The 19,510-nt window shown below is 51.6% G+C and overlaps 1 protein-coding gene across 1 annotated transcript in view; it reads left to right on the top strand.

Moving 5' to 3' along the window:
• gpat4 (glycerol-3-phosphate acyltransferase 4) overlaps positions 1 to 19,032 on the top strand; it is a 21,425-nt gene extending 2,393 nt beyond the window's left edge. The window contains exons 2-12 of the mRNA XM_042344495.1: positions 7,994 to 8,063; positions 8,508 to 8,805; positions 10,520 to 10,594; positions 10,828 to 10,917; positions 11,773 to 11,866; positions 12,220 to 12,335; positions 13,027 to 13,082; positions 13,975 to 14,060; positions 14,606 to 14,734; positions 15,954 to 16,033; positions 16,301 to 19,032. Of these exons, the coding sequence (XP_042200429.1) occupies positions 7,994 to 8,063; positions 8,508 to 8,805; positions 10,520 to 10,594; positions 10,828 to 10,917; positions 11,773 to 11,866; positions 12,220 to 12,335; positions 13,027 to 13,082; positions 13,975 to 14,060; positions 14,606 to 14,734; positions 15,954 to 16,033; positions 16,301 to 16,409 (1,203 nt within the window). The 3' untranslated portion in view covers positions 16,410 to 19,032. The remainder of the gene's footprint in view (positions 1 to 7,993; positions 8,064 to 8,507; positions 8,806 to 10,519; positions 10,595 to 10,827; positions 10,918 to 11,772; positions 11,867 to 12,219; positions 12,336 to 13,026; positions 13,083 to 13,974; positions 14,061 to 14,605; positions 14,735 to 15,953; positions 16,034 to 16,300) is intronic.
• The last annotated feature ends 478 nt before the right edge of the window (positions 19,033 to 19,510 follow it).

Here is a 19,510-nt window from a genome sequence, read left to right as displayed (position 1 = left end):
CAAAGCGCTTCACAGAACTCCATCCCCCGGTGCCTTCGCCGCTTCCTCCCTTTCCTCCTTCAAGGCCGGTCTCAAGACCTTTCTCTTTGACCGTACCTTCAGCTCCGCTCTCGACTCTCTACCCCCTCCTCGCTCCCTCCCCTCACCCTGACCATTTCCCCCCAATGCTCGGGTCCCGACCCAACTGTCCGGCGCCTTGGGACGTCCTCCCGACGTGAAAGGCGCTCTGCAAATGAAATGTTGTTGTAGTAGACTGTAAAGTGAATTGACCGTATATATTTTTGTGGGCGAGACTCAGTAATAATAGTAGTAGTAATGATGATAATCATAATAATCCTTTTGAGGTAGTGCCTTCACATCTTCGAGACGTCTCAAAGCCCGTCACAGAATATAATGCAAAGGTGGAATAGGAACATAGGGACAGGAGGAGGCCATTCAGCACCCCGAGCCTGTTCCGCCATTCTCTAAGATCACGGCTGATGTTTAGCTCAAGTCCAATTACCTGCCGTTGCCCCAATATCCCTGGAATACCCCGACCTAACAGAAATCTATCCGCCAAGATTGACTGTATTTTGTGGGTGAAATGTGCAGTACAGCAACTCTCTTGTTTGCTCTCTCTCTCTCTCTCTCTCCCTCTCTTTCTCGCTCCCGACCCCTTCCCTCCTTCTTCCCCCACCGTCCAATTCTTCCGAGCTCCTGGGAGGAGATTGCAGCGTTGGGAGCTGTTTCCGCAGGTCAGAGCGACTTACACCTGGTTCCTGCGGGATTGAATATTGACAGTACTGACAATGTCCCTCTTTGGATCCCGTTGTTAGTTTTACACCGACGGTTTATCAAATTAGCGGAGTTTGCAGCTTGACTTGACTCGAGGTGGGTTTGCGGTGTGTTCTGTGGTGGGTTCGCGGTGTGTTTGTGAGCGCGTCTGTGTCTGTGTGTGTGTGTGTGCCAATCTTGCTGGGGATATTTAGAAAAAAAATAATAATTTTATATAATAATAATAACCCGCGACTTGTTTGTGAGACGCGGCCGTGCGCAGTTGCTGGCCCGCGGGACACACACAGTCGATTCACTTCACAGTCTGTTCCGTGGAGCGCTTCGAGGCGCTTCGGAGGAGCGAGAAGGCGCCGTATCAAAATGCACGGATTATTGCTCCTGTTTTGTTTGCGGGCGTATCGCGAGGAGGCAGGAGGGAGAAAAGTGAGGGTATCGGGTGCAAACGGCTCGCTTTGTTTCGGAAAGCAAGTTGCCTGCGAATTATTGGACGGCCTGGCCTGATCGATTCCGAGCAACACACGAGGCAGGCGGGGAGCGAAATCGACGCAGAAGTCGCTGGGAGCGCTCACTCGGCAGGTCAGGCAGCGTCTACGGGGGGGGAGAAGGTTAACGCTTCAGGTCGACGGCCTTCCATCAGCAGCGAGCGGGTCAAATATCGAAAGTTATGGCCAATTTTGACATTGATTTTCCTGAGGGTTTAGACAGCGACTGACAGTAACGGGGTGGGCTGTTGGCAACATTAACCGCCGTGCGCTAAGACGACGCAGGACACAGTCACCGCGCTCTACGGTACAGCTTGTGAAGCGCTTTGAGCCGCGTCCGGGGCAGGACAAATTTGCAGGGCTATGTGTGGGGGGAGAGAGCGCGGTGGGGGTCGGGGGGAGGGGGTGGGATTAATTGGCTCCACTGAATGTACCGTAAAGTGAATTGACGGTGTATTTTGTGGGAGAAATTGTGTCACCCGCAAACATTCGTGGATTATATTCTTCCCCCCCACCCCTCCCTCTTTTTTTTTTTTTTTTTTGCCTCCGGTCCCACTCAGCCGATAGCGGGCAGTTACACGCCGAGCCGTTCGAGATGTTGTGACGTCGGCAGTCGCTGTGACGAATGCGGAGAACATCACAGTAAGAATCAGCCGAGAGAGAGAGAGAGAGAGCGTCCTCGAGGCTGGCGGTGGGGTGATCAGCACTAAGTGGTCACGGATGCGGTGCGCTGAGCCTCGCCGATGACTTCTTAAGACCCTCTCCCGTCCCCCGAGTGATAACGGCAGCTCGCTTTCCCGGCCATGAAAGGGAGCCATTGTGTGGCCGTGGGCCTTCCCGAGGCTGGACGGCCGGGCTGGCACAAGCCGTACTTGTTATCAAATCACGCGACCGATATTGGAAACGTTTCTATTAATACAGTCTGCGTCTGTCATCTGTTTCCCATTTACCAGCAGAGCCGTAGGTCATGTTGGCAACAGATGATTGGACTTTTAGCAGCGAGTGGTTTTTTTTTTTATTTAAGCGGGCGCGGGAAGCCGGGGGGGTGGGGGAGGGAGCGGAGAAGAGAAGGTTCCTCTCAGTTCCTTCTGTTTACTTATGAAATGAAACTCTCGAGGACGTTGGTAACAGCTCCAAAACTGCCGCTCGCTCCCCACTGCTCACAGCAAACGTTCCGAGGCGTTTCTCCCACCGAACACGCAGTCACTTAGACCTTACGGTGTACCCCGCGAAGCGCTTTGAGACGTCTGGACGATGTGATGAGTGGCGCTGAATCGAATGCAAGGATTATTATTCCTGTTTTATACAGATAAAATCAGGAGAGAGAGAGAGAGGTCGATTTCTTCTCGTTTCCCAATGTTTACAAGTAATATTTCACTCACCCGCTCGCTCTCTTTTTCCCCCCCCCTTCCGCCCCTCCCCGGTTTGTTTGGCAACGCCTTGTCGTAGTGACAACGATAACCGTTTGCATTGGATACAGCGCCTTTCGCGTCAGAAGGACGTCCCGGAACAATAAAAACCTTCACAGGATGTACTGTAAAGCGCAGCAACTGTGTATTTGTAGGCAGTTTATGCTCAGGGACATCCCACGAACGGGCCTCGGGAAGCGAGCGACTGATTTTATCGGGGGGGGGCAGTTGGCTGGCACACTGGGCGACACTCCCTTTTTTTTTGCTCACAAAATACACAGTCACTTTACAGCCTTACCCCCCCCGTGAAGCGCTTTGAGACGTCTCGACCACGCCACGAGGCGCTGTGTCGAACGCAAGGATTATTATTGCTGTTTTATAGGGATACAATCGAAAGAGGGAGCGAGCGAGCGAGAGGGAGAGAGAGAGAGAGGGGGAGGGAGGTAGGGGTTGTGTAGTGACTGCGTAGTTAGACCAGTGCCGTGGGAGCTTTGAACAACAACAGCTTGCATTTAACGAGGGCCCTTCACCCAACGGCGTGACGGCGCACGCTAAGAGTAACTCGGGATTAGAAAGGCGGGCAGGTAGCGTCCGTCCTGCAACCTCATTTAAAGTCCGTGCGCGCCCTCGGGCCGCTCACACGCGCACAAAACTGCTCCTGTGGAACCTTGTGCTGTGTATCCCGTGTAATCGTGGCGGCGGGGGGACGGGGGGTCGAGATGGAAACACTGCGCTTCAGTTGTTTGGGGGGTGGGACGGGGGGTCGAGATGGAAACACTGCGCTTCAGTTGTTTGGGGGGTGGGGGGGGGAGTGTAACCAAGGACTGCGTTTACAGCGCAAATGATCGTTCTGCCAGAGAAAAGGGCTGGATGTCCTTCATGTGGAGTCCTGTAGCTCAGTGGTTAGAGCCCTCGCCTGGCCGGCGAGAGGACCTGGGTATGATTCCCGGCCAGGGCCAAACCTTGAGCAGGTTTCCTTATTACACACACACACACCTGATGATAATCCCTCAAAAAAATAATAATAATAATAATAATTTGGTCGCTCAATCCACGACTGCCAATCACCTATCAACCGGGTTCCGACTCACTGCCTGGTAAACCGAGGTGTGGGGTGAGGAAACGCCAGAACGTTAACGGTTGTTAACGCAGCGTTGACCGTTACGGAAAAGACGGGGCGGTGATCGAGCAGATTTCGCGCTGACTGCAGGTTCGAGGGGCAGGGGCCAAGCACGGAGCTGTTGTAACACTACTCGATATCTGTGACCTTGATTACAAGGCGAGTTTCTCCTATTATTAGCTGCCTTGTCAGGCGCTTGCTGCAATGTGGGAGTTTGTTGTCATTTCACCAGGGTTGGAGATGACTTATCTTGCGAGGGTGAGGTGGAGTGGCCTTCTCCATCCTAATAATAATCCTTGCCTTTGATACCGGCGCCTCATCGCGTCTTCGAGACGGCCCGAGGTGCTTCGCGGGATGTACCGTGAAGCGAATTGGTCACTCAACCCCACGACCGTGTTTGTGGGGACGCTGCCGGTACGCGATCGGCTGCCGCGTTTCGCCCGCGAAACATACAGTCCCTGCACTCTGCAGCGTATTCCGCGAAGCGACTTGAGAACGGCTGTGTCAGGCGCCGGGTCAAATGCAAGGAAATGTGCCGCCACGTAATAATAATAATCGACCGGTATATTTTGTGGGCGCGCAGCCGTGTCCCGCAAACAGCCGTCTCTTGTGAACGCAGAGCGCCAGCTGGCCGTGTGCCGCACGAGGAGATAAAGGACTATTACAGAGACTGAATGATAAGATGGCATGCACCTCGCTCAGCTCCCGATCGGAGATTGCGATCCTTCAAGGACAACATTTACAGCAGGCGTTGCAGTGACACGTTGAGTGTGTTTTCTCTCTTTTTCGCACGACCCCCCCCCTCCACCCCCTCTCAGCTGCCCAGCCTCACGATTACCCCCTTTCATTGGGAACGCTCAGCAGGTCAGGTAACATCTATGGAGCGAGGAAAGTGAGTCAACGTTTCGGTTCCGCGGGCGGGCGGGAGGTGAATATAGGCACGGTCGAAGAGGAAGGTCTTCAGTCGCGAATGAAGGAAGGGGCAAGGAGGAGGGAGGGAGGAAGATTGTTCCAGAGTTTCGGGGCGTAGTGGCTGAAAGTGCGGCCGTCGATGGCGGAACGGAAGGCGCGAAGGGCAATGACAACAGCTACTTGCATTTATATAGCGCCCCCTCATACGGGGCAGAGCGCTTGACAAGTGGGAGGCCGGAGCCAGTCAAGTGGAGTTGGAAATACCGTAACGTACAAAATCCTCACTAGTGACTACACTTTACTGGTGGAGCACTTTGGGACGTGTCTGTTTGCTGCACCGATCTGGATTGCGGAGTGAGTGAGTGAGTAAGTGAGTGAGTGAGTTTCCAGGCTGCAATTTGCCCTTAAGATTCAGTTTCTCAGTTACCGTACGTAAGTAAATAGGTGTGATTTATGATGTTGGCTAACCTCAATTAGATTACACCCATCTTGCTTCCTCGATCTATATTTATTGCGTCTGCACTGAGCAAGGAGTCGGAACACAGATACTGCAGTACTGACGTCACAAGATAAGTTTAGATAAAGAACCTTGGCCCATTTGATGATGATAATAATAATAATAATAATCCTTGCATTTGGCACAGCGCCTTATCACGTCTTCGAGACGTCTCAAAGCGCTTCACAGGATGCACTGTAAAGTGAATTGAATGTGTATTTTGTGGGCGAAACGTGGCAGCCAATTGCGCACAGCAGTGTCCCCACAAACAGCCGTGGGTTGAAGTGACTGATTTATTATTATTTTTTGAAGGAATTGATATTTATTGATCTCATGGGACAGACTACCAGCCCTCCCGGTTTCCGATTACAGCACAAAGCTGTTTCTTAAACCAGTCCTGTCGTCTTGGGCTCAACCACCCTCCCCGTCATCCGTTCCAGATGTCGATGACTTTCCGTAAAGAAATACTTGGAGGAGTTTGTGCATTCATTTAATTAATTGCCCTTCGCAACCCAGAACTTGTGCCCTCAGTCGATATCCTTCTACCTCTTTCGCTATCTCCGTTCCTGGCCGAGCCGGGCGAAAGATTGGGCAAGTTTCCTTACTCCACGCACAGCGGTAAGTAGGAACCGGCGGATCGCTTTTCGAGGGGTAATAATCCCTTCAATAAAAAAACAAGTAATAATTTTGGTCACTCAACCCGCCACTGTTTGTGGGACGTCGCTGTACGTAATTGGCTGCTGCTTTTCGCCCACGAAATATGCCGCGGACTCACTCCGCAGCATCTTCTGTATCGAAAGCAAGGACTATTATTAAGGCAGCGCTCAACGCACCGATGGCTGCAGTGTTGTGTGATATTTATGGTAGGACAACAAGAGTAGCAAATTACGTTGGTGTTCAGCGCCTTTCACGTCGGGAGGATCTTGAGACAGCCCTTGAAGGGGGCGAGGGAAGGAGGGAGGGAGGGAGGGAGGCGAATGGACATTATAGCCTGCAAATACAGGGGTACATTAAGGTCCCGTGAAGCTATTAGAGACGGGCGTGTTGGTAATGTGATAATGTAATGTGCATCGAACGCGGAGATTGCTTTCAAATCACTACACGGCAGCAAATCGCTGGTAATCGGAGCCCCATCGGGTTTATTTTGGGTTGGTCGGCGGGGGTGGGGTGGTCTGGTGGGAAGAGATGGGGGGGAAGATGTGTTTGAAACACATTGGAAGTTACTTATTTCTTTTTCACGTCCCTCTCCCACACCCCCACCCCAACCCCCCCCCCACCCACCACCACCTCCCCCCTCCTCCCGCCCTCCCTCCACAAATACGGTACGGTGTGGTTTGACAAGTCGGCACTTGTGTTTCTCCTTCGAGTCATTCCAGCGCTGTGCTCCGCAGCCTCTTGTACAAACAGGGAATTGTAGGAATGTCTCCCGAGATTAAAGGGGACGATGCCGCCTGGGGTTACTGTAGTTCACTGAGCAGTAGTGCTGTTTGCGTTCCAGAGTGACTGACTGTTGCATGACTGACACACGAGAGGCGGACGGACCTGAGCCCTTAATCCCTCTTTCCCCGTAAGGGTACCCGCCCCATCTGTTCACCACTAGCGTCGTCGCGCCGTCCATGCCCTTGCCAACCAGCCGATCCCATCTCTCGGAGCATCAGCCCGGCTCAATTGCTTTGCACTCGCCTCTCGAGACAGGAGGCGGTGGGTTCAAACCCCGGATCCCACAGACAAACAAGGCTGTGGCTGCATTGTTTGAAGAGCGAAGAGGCCGCCTTTCCACTCAGACGTTATTCCAAAGTCCCGACTGACTCTATCGTTCGGTCCGTTCACTTCAACCCATCGTACAATACAAAATCGCCCTTTGTGCAATAAAAAAGCGTTTGGATCGCCTCCAATGTCTGCGGAAAGGAATTGGGAACAATCTCACAACGGGAAGTGTGAGGAGGCTTTATGTTTTGAGCGTCCAGCACCAATACTTATTATTGTAATAATAATAATAATCACCCTTGCATTTGATATAGCGCCTTATCACGTCGTTGAGACCTCTCAAAGCGCTTCACGGGAGAAATCGTAAAGCGGATTGGCTGTGCATTTTCCGGGCGAAACGCGGCAGCCGATTGCGCATAACATTGTCCCACAAACGGTCTTACATTGCGTGACCAATTACTTGTTTTGAAGGCATTATTACTGCGAGGTAAACAGGCGCCTGCGCGTGGAGTAAGGAAACTTGTTCGGGAATGGAAACCTCTCGCTTTCGAGGCGAGTGCTCTACAGGCTTTGGGTTCCAGTATGTTTTCAGACACTCTCTTAATACCTTTCGAGCCTCTGGATGGATACTGTTTACGAACTTCGTGGCTCCGGGTCTGTTTTTTAATCAGGGGCGGAAATATTTGCATTGGCACTCCCTTGTTGAACCTTGTTTGGATCTGCCCATTCTCTCACTCACGCGAGCAGTTTGTGGCATGAAAGGCACTGCGCAAATGTCATTTTGTTGTTGTTTGACGAGGGTGCCAAGCTTGGGGGAAGGTGACCGCAAGCACGGCCCAAGAGGAAGGTCCTCAGGTGTGATCTGAGAAGGGGGGAGGAGGGGGCAAGGCGGAGGGATTGAGGGAGAGAGTTCCAACGTCCATCCGGGTCTTCTCGCTTGCGAGGCGAGCTCGCTAACCACTACACTACGGGTAGCCGCAGGGCTCCCGTTCACCCTGTTGTGCCAGTAGACGGCTGCAGAGTGTGGGTTCGTGCTGCCCGGTGTCTTACGGTATTTTTTTTTGTGTGTGTGTGTGTGTGTCTTCTCCTGCAGTGGGCCACGCTGCGGATAGAAAGGGGATTCCGCGAGAGGAACCACCTCATCTATAAAACCAACTCAAATGGTGAGCCTGTTTCCGTCCAACTCGCTGGGGTGAGAGTGCAAGCTGTGACTCGCACCTTTCTGGCTTCGGACCTTCTCTGTTAATCCCCACATGGTTGTCAACAACAACAATTTACACAGCGCTCCTCACTCAGGGCAGCGTCTCAGAGCGCTTGACAGTGGTGGAGCGCGACACCGGGGCAAGTATTTTTATTAACCCAGCGCGATACGCACGGAAAAGAACTCGGCCTAAGGGAGAGATTTATTACAGCTACGGCGCTATGATACACATATAGTATCCGACATACGGCGCCTTATCACGTCTTCGAGGACGCCTCAAAGCGCTTCACAGAACGCACGGTAAAGCGTAGCGACCCGTGTGTTTCGTGCGCGCAGCCGAATTGCGCGCGGCGGTTCCTCCCGCGAAATTTGCCGAGTGTCCAGCTTTCCCGTCCGTCTGCGTCAGGTATCATCGCAAAGGAGCCCACGTCCTTGGAGCAGGAGATCAAGGAGATAAGGCGGAGCGGGAGCAGTGGGGCCCTGGATAACAGCGAATTCGAAGTGTCCGACATCTTCTACTTCTGCCGCAAGGGCGTCGAGACTATCGTTGATGACGAGGTGACCAAGAGGTTCTCCGCCGAGGAGTTGGAATCGTGGAACTTGATGACACGGACGAACAATAACTTTCATTACATCAGCCTCCGGCTGACGGTGTTGTGGGGACTTGGAGTTTTTGTGCGATATTGCTTCCTGCTGCCCCTGAGGTAAGTCAGACCTGGACCCGAGGAGCCCCCACCCCCACAGGTTAGCAGTAATCCTTGTAGTTCGATACAGCAGTGCCTTTCGTTTCTCAAAAGCATTTCACGGGATAATAATAATAATAATAATATTCATTGTGTTTGATACAGTGAATTTCACGTCAGTGAGATGTGTCGAAGCGCTTCACAGGATGTTATGCATTTTGTAGGCGAATGAGGCAGATAATTTGCCAACCGTGCAGTTCCTCGACAAACAGCCACAAAGTGATTTTCTTCAGCCAGGACACCAGGAGGGAGAAACCCTCTTCTCTTTTGGAGTAGTGCCGCGGGCGGTTCAACTGAGGTTACCTCCACCTTAACAGCCGCAGAGATGACCTCGGTCTCGTCTGGACGAAGGTCTCACAAGGTTTAGTCGAACAACACGATGTGTGAAGTCGATCCTCGCAGCGCGAGCCACTGAGGATAGTGTGGTGACTGATTTACACTTCACAGCAGTGAAGCCGGTTGATCAGCCAAACGTGACAGGAGATGGCGCATTGCTGTGCGCGATTGGCTGCCACGTTTCGCCCACAAATGCACAGTCAATTCGCTTTACAGCGTATCCCGTGAAGCGCTTTGAGACGTCTCGACAACGTGATGAGGCGCTGTATCCTGTGCGAGGGTTCTTATTATTATTATTATGGCTCAACGCTGCCATGTGGCTGACGTTCTGCTATTCTGCTGCAACGCCGGTTTAATAATAATAAGTTGGTCGCTCAGTCCGCGGGTGTTTGTGGGGACGTCGCTGTGCCCAATTGGCTGCCGCGTTTCACCCCAAAAAACACACAGTCGCTCCACTTAACGGCGTATCCTGTGAAGCGCTTTGAGACGCCTCGAAGAGGTGATAAGGCGCCGTATCAAAGGCGAGGATTATTATTATTATTTAACTGGACTCGTGTTCTCGGTTAGTGTCGGTGGTCTCCCTCCCACCTCCCTCCCTCGCACTCCTTCTCCCTCCCCCCCCACCCCACCCACCCCCCCACCCACGCTCCCTCTCCCCCTCTCTCTCCCCCCAACTGTGCTAACCTGTGTGACTCAACCCGCTGTCACACACTGCCACCTGCTGGCTGGTGCTGCGCGGTGCAGTTAAGCTGTTCCTCTGCTGTGTTGGACGCTGTGTCAGTCTCGCGGGGCAGCCGCTGAAACGGTCCTCTCCGTTACGCGGCGCCTTTAATAAGCTTCTCTTTTGTTAATACTGCTGATAATCATCCTCGCCCCATGCGATAAAGCCCCACCCCCCGTCGTCGCGTCTTCGAGACGTCTCGTAAAGCGTTTCACAGGAGACGCTGTATTGCAAAGCGTGGTGACTGTGTATACTGTGGGCAAAATTCTGCGGCCAATTGTGCACAGCAGCATCCCCACCAACAGCCCTGGAGTGAGATTAGAGTCTTGAGGGGCTCTGGGTATATTCTGTGAAGCGCTTTGAGACGTCTCGAAGACGCGATAAGGCCCTTTATCAAACGCAAGGATTATTATTCATTCTATTACATTTCTAGGATCCGTTGCAGGTTTTCACCTTGTCCTTCGACGCTGTATCATGCTCTCTGTATCACCCGCTGTTGAGGATCCGGTGAAGAGAAATGCTTGAAACCAAAGCCCGTCTCTGTTCCGGGCACGGGTTGACCTGCTGTGATTACCCTGGAGTTTTGTTTCCTGACTCTGACACTTCTTCTGTTTGCAGGGTAACCTTAGCCATCACTGGTATCAGCTTGTTGGTGATCGGGACGTATCTAGTGGGCTATCTGCCAAATGGCAGGTAAGAGCTCTGTGGTCAGGGCAAAGCTTTTTTTTTTTTAACGAATCGACTCACTTCTGTTCCCAGGGATGCACTCAATTTATTATTTATTAATTATCAATGAATTTGAGGGTTGGGGGAGAGAGGAATTGTCGGCCAGATTACCGTCTGGGAGACACTCCCTTTTCGTTCTGATTAGCTCCACGTGATCTTCAATGTTTTTCATAGATTATTTCCTTCTCCCCACGCTCTAGGTTGAAGGACTTTCTGAGCAAGCACGTGCACCTGATGTGCTACAGGATCTGTGTTCGGGCCCTGACTGCTATTATTCACTACCATGACAGGTGGGGATGCAGGACTGATGCAATGAGTTAACTTGTAGGTCAGTGGTTAGAGCACTCGCCTCGCAAGCGAGAGGACCAGGGTTCAATTCCCGGTCGGGCAGGGCGAAACCTTGGGCAAGTTTCCTTACTACACATGCACGCCTCTGTTTACCCAGCAATAAGTAGGAACCCGGTTGTTAGTCGATTGACGGATCGCTTTTCCGGGGGTAATAATGCCTTAAAAAGATTATAATAATAATTTGGTCACTTCAATCCACGACTTTGTGGGACACTGCTGTGCGCAATAGGTTACCGCGTTTCGCCCACAAAACACACAGTCCCTACACTTTACAGTATGTCCCACGAAGAGCTTTGAGACATCTCGAAGACGTGATAAGGCGTTATATGAAATGCAAGGATTATTATTATAATGAGTTACCTGTCCCAAAGCAATTCATGGACAAATTGCAGCGAGGCTCCACAAATAGGTGGAGGTGAGTGCCCAACTTTTATGGAGGATTGTCAGCCAGGACAGAGGGAGAAACACCCTTTTCTTTTCGAATAGCGCCACGGGAGATCCACCTGTGAGTTCAAGGGCTGAAGTGGGGCTTGAACCCACAACTTCTGACACACAGAGGTGAGAGCGAGTCCGATTGAGCCAAGCTGGGGGGGGGGGGAAGAAAGCAAGAGTGACTTCCCACATCAGTGCGTCTAGAGGAGAATGAGAGAGGAGGGATTGCTGTGTGGCTCTGTTCATTTGGGATGTGTGCACCAACTCCTAGGTGCGGGTCGAAGCTTGTTTCCTTGTTTCCTCGATTCAATAATTTTTCTTTCCCCGCCCTCCCCCCCCCCCACCTCCATCTCTCATTTCGACAGTGAAAACAAACCCCAAAATGGAGGCATATGTGTTGCCAATCACACCTCTCCGATCGATGTCATCATCCTGGCTAGTGATGGTTACTACGCTATGGTGAGTGTTTGCCTTCTCTCTGCCCCATGGTATGTTGTCACACTGTGCCCCTTCTTTCTCTCTCTCTCTCCCCTCTCTCTCTCTCTCTCTCTCTCTTAAAAGACTATCTGAATCGGGTCGATGTATAAATGCAAGTTGTTGTTGCTGTTTTGGCATGGAGTGGATTCTCTCCCCCACCCACCCCCCCCCCCTCGGAAATGAAAATGGCTGTGGTCACCTCCCACCTCCTCGGTGTCGTGCTCCGCCACTGTCAAGCACTCTGGTACGCTCCCCTGCGCGAGGGGCGCCATGTAAGTGCAAGTTGCTGTCTGTGTCTGTTGCCTCTGAGCTCCTCTGTGTGACTTGTTCTGCAGGTGGGACAGATTCACGGAGGGTTAATGGGAGTCATTCAGAAAGCCATGGTAAAGGCCTGCCCCCATGTTTGGTTTGAGAGATCTGAGGTTCGAGATCGCAATCTGGTGGCAATGAGGTAAGATTTGAGCCAGCTAAAGGGCCTGAGTTTCGCTTCCCTGCTTCAAATAATAATAAATTGGTCGCTCAATCCACCACTGTTTCTGGGGACGCTGCCGCGCGCAGTTGGCTGCCGCGTTTCGCCCGCAAAATATACAGTCAGTTCACTTTCCAGCACATTCTGCAAAGCGCTTTGCGACGTCTTGAAGACGTGATAAGGCGCTGTGTCAAAATGCAAGGATTATTATTATTATTTATTGTTTATCGTTATAAGGGGCAGCATTTTTTCTTGCAGAGAATTGTATTTTGGTCCGTGTTAAGCCGGGTGTCAAATTGGAAATGGTGTTAAAATATTACAATTGCAGCTGAACCTTTTTTTTTAAAAAAATTAAAAGTATTCTTTCCATCAGAGGATTGCTGCACAGGCAGAAATTATTTAGATGCTTGAGAGATAGAAGGATTACCTGCTTAGGGTGTGGGGGTGGTCTACGTGTGTTTAAGCACACTTAGAGAAATTATCCTGCATAAAGCGCACTCTATCAATATGTTCTGGCTATATTGAGAAGAATGGGGGAAGTGGGCAGTAGTTCTTGAAAGATTTGCTTTGATCTGGTAAACTGGAGGAACGGGCTCGATGGGCTGAATGGCCTCCGCATGCTCCTTATCTTCCTGACTGCTCCATGGCACTTTCTGCTTTTCCTCCACGTTAGGTTGACCGATCACATAAGGGACCAGGCTATGCTTCCCATCCTGATTTTCCCGGAAGGTAAGTGACTGATAAGGGGAGGGCGTTGGGGATGGCTCCAATCCCTGTGGTTGCCTTTACCCTCACCCTCTCCTTAACAAAGCCAATCCACCATTGCCTCTCCTCTCATGCCGACAAGACCCTCATCCATGCAGTCATCATATCCAGACCTCGATTATGCTAACTCCCTGCTTCTCGGCCTCCCCAACTCTTCCCTCCACAAGCTGCAGATCATCCAGAACTCTGCAGCCCGTGTCCTCTCTCGCATCAGGCGCTGTGACTCTTATCACCCCCACCCTCTCCCTGCTCCACTGGCTTCCCATCCCCCAGAAGATCGTGTTAAACCTCATCCTCGCTTTCAAAGCCCTCCATGGCTTTGCTCCTTCCTACCTCGCTGACCTGCTGACTCCATGTCAACCTGTCCACTCCCTCGGCTCAGCAGGCTCCCTTGCCTCCTCCAACACCACCAACAAAATTACATTTGTATAGCACCTTTCACATCGGGAGGATGTCCCAAGGTGCTGGATAATCAGTGTTTCAAGGCACGTTTCAAGATCCTCCTCTTCGACCATACCTTGGGCCACCCTTCTATCTCCACCCTCCCCGCCCTCCACCGTCCTGATCCCAACCCCCAGCTCGGGTCCAAATCCCTGACTGTCCAGTGCCTTGGGAAGTCCTCCCGACATGAAAGACGCCCTGTAAATACAAACCCTATCCTATCCTAAAGTTGTCAGGCAGTTAGCAGCTGTGGATAAAGTGTACATATGACTCCTGTTTGCTCTCTGTTGTACACTTACTTTGCCAGTCATGTGTCAGAAGGCTGAACACTGAATCAGCCTGGAACACGCGTTTTTAATTCCTGCTTGGATAGAATCCAATGTAAATAGACTTATATCTCTCCCCGTGTCTGCAGGAACCTGCATCAACAACACCTCGGTTATGATGTTCAAGAAAGGCAGCTTTGAAATTGGAGCCACCGTTTACCCAGTTGCCATCAAGGTAATAAGTCATTGAATTTCCGTGATGACTGGACTCAGACACGCCAACATCTTGACAGTCTAGTGACTGTTCTGGCCTGTTCTCCTGTTAGTGGAGTCCTGTAGCTCAGGGGTTAGTGCACCCACCTGGAAAGCCAGAGGACCTGAGTTTGATTCCCGGGGCAGGGCGAAATGTTGGACAACAACAACAAGATTCCATTGATAGAGCGCCTTTCATGTCGGGAGGACGTCCCAAGGCGCTGGAAGTTCCTTTACTCCACATGGCTGTTTACCTAGCAGTAATGAGGAACCTGGTTGTTAGTTGATTGGGGGACCGCTTTTCCTGGGGTAATAATCCCTTCAAGATAATAATAATTTGGACTATTTGTGGGGACGCTGCTGTGTGCCATTGGCTGCCACGTTTCGCCCTCAAAATATACAGTCAATTCACTCTATAGTATGTTGTGTGAAGAGCATTGAGATGTCTCGAAGACGTGATAAGGCATCATATCAAATGCAAGGATTGTCATTATTGCCTCCCTGACTCTCTGCTGCTTTTCTCATCAGTACGACCCTCGTTTTGGAGAGGCTTTCTGGAACAGCAGCAAGTACGGGATGGTGAACTACCTACTGAGAATGATGACCAGCTGGGCGATCGTCTGTAGTGTCTGGTACCTGCCTCCCATGACTCGTGAGGTAAGCCGCTGCCTTCTGTTACCTCCATTCCCAGATCCTCACGCTCCATCTTCAAATCCCTTCACGCTCTGGCTGGCACCTACCTACCTCTTACCGCTCCGACCTGCTTGCATACTCCCCTACCCGCTGCCTCCACTCGACTGGCTCAGGCCCCACTTGCCCCTCGTGCCGTCCGTTCCATGGCTGCGCTTTCAGCCATTACGCCCCAAAACTCTGGAAAACTCTCCCTCTATCCCTCCGCCTTGCCCCATCCTTCCCCATCTTCCTCTTCGACCAGTCACCTCCCATCTCTCTCGGCGCGGTGTCAGGCTCTGCCACTGTCAAGCGCTCTGCTGCGTAAATACAAGTTGTTGTTGGTGTCGGGGATGGGCTGGGATGTGGCAACGTTCTCCTGGCATTGGAACGTTGCGAAAGGAAGAACCTCATGGAACCTGCATAATAATAATAATAATTTGGTTGCTCAAGCCACGACTGTTTGTGGGACACTGCTGTCAGCAATTGGCTGCCGCGTTTTGCCCACAAAATACGGTCAATTCACTTTACAGTCTATTCTGTGAAGCGCTTTCAGACGTCTCGAAGACGTGATAAGACGCTGTATCAAACACAAGGATTATTATTATCTCCAATATCTCAATGCACTACTTAAGTTAGCGACAATGAGGGAATGCAAATCCATCCACCTGAGTTTGGCTGTCTCTTGTGTGTTTTGCATTCAGTCTTTGCATTCAGCTGTGTTTATACGTTGCGGTATCTTCTCTTCCTGGTATTAAAATTAAAACTGACGCTGGAATCAAGTCACGTAAATGAGATTCGAACAGCTGAGATTGCTAAACAGTAGTAATATAATCTGCATATATAATAATAATCCTTTATTTGTCATGCACTGAGCCGGCCTACGCGCACTGAGCCGGGCTGACGCGCGCTGAGCCGGGCTGACGCGCGCTGAGCCGGGCTGACGCGCACAGAGCCGGGCTGACGCGCACAAACCGAGCCGGGCTGACACGCACAAACCAAGCCGGGCTGACACGCACAAACTGAGCCGGGCTGACGCGCGCGCGCGCGCGCACACACACTGAGCCGGGCTGACATACACACACACTGAGCCAGGCTGACACGCAGACACACACTGAGTGAGGGTGACGTGCGCACGCACGCACTGAGCCGGGCTGACACACACAGACACACACACTGACCCTGACGCCTCTTCTGTGTTGCACAGGAAGGCGAAGATGCTGTGCAGTTTGCGAATCGGGTGAAAGCTGCGATCGCCCGGCAAGGTGGCCTCGTAGATCTGCTGTGGTGAGTGAAAGCCTCTCATTCTGCTTATCTCTGGGGGTGGGCAGAGGATGGGGGAAGGAGAGATAGCAGCTGTGGCATAAATTGGCTTCCGACCTGCGGCACGAACCCATGAGCCTCTGAACCGAATATAATAATAATAATAATACTTGCGTTTGATACAGCGCCTTATCATGTCTTTGGGACGTCTCAAAGCGCTTCGCAGTGAATATCGTCAAATGAGCCAACGAGTCGAGTCTAACCCAATGCGTGTGTGCATGTGTCTTTCAGGGACGGCGGGCTGAAGAGAGAAAAGGTAAAGGACACCTTTAAGGAGGAGCAGCAGAAACTCTACAGTAAGATGATCGTCGGGGACCACAAAGACAGAAGCCGATCCTGAGAGCCATCCTGTCGGATTGCCGGCCTGGGGTGTGGGGGTGGGGTGGGGGGGGTGGGCACACGGCAAGAGACATGGCATTGCTGGGGTTGTGTACGGACCCATAACAAAACTGATGCAAGACACAAGCTACTCTGCTCCTCCCCCCCCAACCCCCCCTCTCTCTGTCATTTGAGGACGGCGTCTAGAGGGGTTGAGAGACACGTTACCCTGGGGCGTCCCCCCCCCCACCCACCCCCGTGAGCGTACAATCAAACCCTCTCTCTTTACAAAAGGGCAGAGCGGAGCTGGTTGTTTGGCGGTGGGGGGTGTGGGGTGTGAAATGGACATCACGTGGTGTTATCATACGGATGACAAAGCTGTCTGTTCTTCGTCGAAACATCGGAACACCTGGAGTTTGGAAGCTTTGGCTCAGATGGCGGTGGGTGAAGGGGGGTAGTAGGCAGCGGAACAGGCAGGCGCAAGGGGTGTGGCGTCGGCCGGGCGTTTTCTTTGGTCAGGAGGAAACCAAGTAGAACAGACGAGTTTAAAGAGAAAAATACGGCAGAATCTTTCATCAGCACTTCATTGAAAGCAGCATTGTCAGCCCTGACGAGACTCGCGATGCATGATGTTAATATGTGTCTAGTATGTTTTTCTTTATTTCTAGACCAGTCTGCGGATGTGTTGGGTGGGGAGGAGAGGGAAGAGGAGAAAGTAACTTGCATGTTATTTTTGTGTAATTTTTTTTTCCCACTTTACGTGTCATTTTTTTTTAAAAAATGACAAAAACGAGTGTTTTTTCTGCGATGGGAGAGGATGCCAAACAGAACTGTCCGTCAACCCCTTTTTTTTTTTTTGCCTTAAGCTTCGGTCGGCCTCAGATAGTCTATCGAGCTCGTGAGGCGATGAAAAAAAGAGAGGGGGGGGCTGGGGGGTTCGAAATACTCGGAATTGCAGCCACAAACTTTCCCTTTCCCGGAATTGGGGGGGAGAGAAGAGAAGAGAGAGAGAGAGAGAGAGAGAGAACAGTGGGGAGGGAATCTTAACACTAACACCTTGAGGCGACTGATATTGGCCAGAGCAGGAGAAGGAATTAAGATGCTTTTGAGAGAGAGAGAGAGACAAGAGAGTTGGCAGCAGAGTTTGAGACTCATAGCCTCTTGTTTGTGACGTTCAACATAGCCGGTCTGCTTCCCATCGCCTAACACCTTAGTTGGCAAAGCAACCTCTTGTTGCTTTGCTTGGCAAGCGATGGCGAAGGAAAGGGGCAGCTTAGTGTTTGACATGCCATCCCGTCTCTCCTCCACCCCTGGAATAGGACCCTGTCGAGTGTGGCAAGGGTTAATCCACGCTGTTGATGAAGGCTCCCCCAAGCCACTGTCGCTTGACTGATGGTACCTTGGCCATGCTGACCCACTGAGCTTTGTAATGGGGGACTGAGCTGAGGAAACCAGCCCTCGTCTCTAGGCTCGGTGTGTGTGTGGGAAGATTGGTTACGTATTCTGTGGCTGAATTATCAGTCCAGTTTCCAGAGTTTCCACACCAGTTGGTGGCTCGGAAGAAGAGAAGCAAGCGAGCTTTCGTGGCGGGTATAAAAATGCTGTGCTACTGAGGTTAACTGGCTCTTCATTCTTCCAATGGAAAGGTCTCTGATTTTTGTGGGTATCCTGGCCATGCGCGCAAGGTTGGGGGTGGTGGTGGGGGGTGGGGAAGAGAATGAGAGCTCTGGCCTCCCGAGCGCGCCAGTCACTCACAGCTGTGGCACAAGAGAATAGTGCTCAGCCTGTCAAGTCAACTTGTCCAGCGATTGTGATTGTACGTCGCTCTGCGCGATGCAGGGTGCTGATAGAAATTTTTCCGCCCCACTTGTCGGGGGAAGCGGGATGCTAGTTTGACGTAGCGTCCTGGGGAGAGGCGGGGAAGAGTTTGTCAGGCGTCCCCCGGTCCCGATTGGCATCCGAGAGAGCTTCGCCCGACTCCGCGATTTCATTTCACAATCGAGGAAATCCGGTCAGGAAATGGGCGCAGAATAAATAGCCTTAAGATCCTCTCTCTTTAAACGAACGACCCGAATTGTCAGTTGCTTGATTAAGAAACCACGACAGGAAACATCTCGAGGTGGGCCCCCGGCCAATTATTGGGAAAGCGTTTTGGACCGGAAGCTGGCTGGCCTGCTGCCCCTCTTGAAATGTCAACATAACGGGCACACAATCTCTACGCCGCTGAGCAAAGAGAAGGAAACAGGAGCTCGTTGTTCCCCTTTGCTGACTCCTGAGAATATCGAGTGCTTCGGAAAAGGATTTGCAACTTTTTGGCGGGGGGGGGGAAATAAAGAACTAAGCTTCAAGTGTTCGGGAGAGTTGCTTGCTGACCCTGACGTTTCGTAGCTTGTCGGTTTCCGTTGGCCGAAGTATTTTGAACCCAATCGCGAAGCACCTGGATACCTCTCTCTCTCTCTGTGTGTGTATGTATGTGAGTGTGTGTGTATTTTTTTTAATATATAATACATGTGGGGGTAAAAAAATGTACCTTTTGGGAGTTTTAAAACATCTTCACATGCTTCATTTGGGAACTTCTGTTACACATTCATGTAAGCGGCTAATAAAGGTGAGAATGAGGCACTCACTCACTCGCGCGAGAGAGAGAGCTGTGTGGAGTCTTTCTGTTGCATCCGTAGAGATTTTGTGCTTGGGTCGATCAAACACAAGACTGCTTCATTTCCTCGGGCCCTCTCAGCCCACGCTATGCTCTCTGGAACTCCATCCCTGGTGTCTGTCGGATTCCCAACCCTCCTTCCCCTTGATCAAGGCTCATCTCAAAACTTACCTCTTTGACCACGTTTTCAAGAAGCTGAGCTGAGTCTCCTGAGTAGCTGAACTGGTCCGAGGTGATCTACCTGGCAAGGGAGTGTTGGATTTGAGCCGCCCTCCGTGACGGTTTCTAGTCTGGTTCCTGAGCCAGGTGGGTCCGCAGTATTCCAGAGCACTCACCGCTGATGACAGCGCAGCCCGGTATAGCTTATCGACAGGACCTGGAAGGGCCTACCAGTCACTCGGGGCAGGACGTCAATCCCCCAACTCCTGTTAACCCTACAAGCCAAAGCCCTAATGGGTAAAGGTGGT

The sequence above is a fragment of the Callorhinchus milii genome, unplaced genomic scaffold, assembly GCF_018977255.1.
Source record: "Callorhinchus milii isolate IMCB2004 unplaced genomic scaffold, IMCB_Cmil_1.0 Scaffold28, whole genome shotgun sequence".
Classification (NCBI taxonomy): Eukaryota; Metazoa; Chordata; class Chondrichthyes; order Chimaeriformes; family Callorhinchidae; genus Callorhinchus; species Callorhinchus milii.
This window is presented reverse-complemented; position numbering and strand designations above follow the sequence as displayed.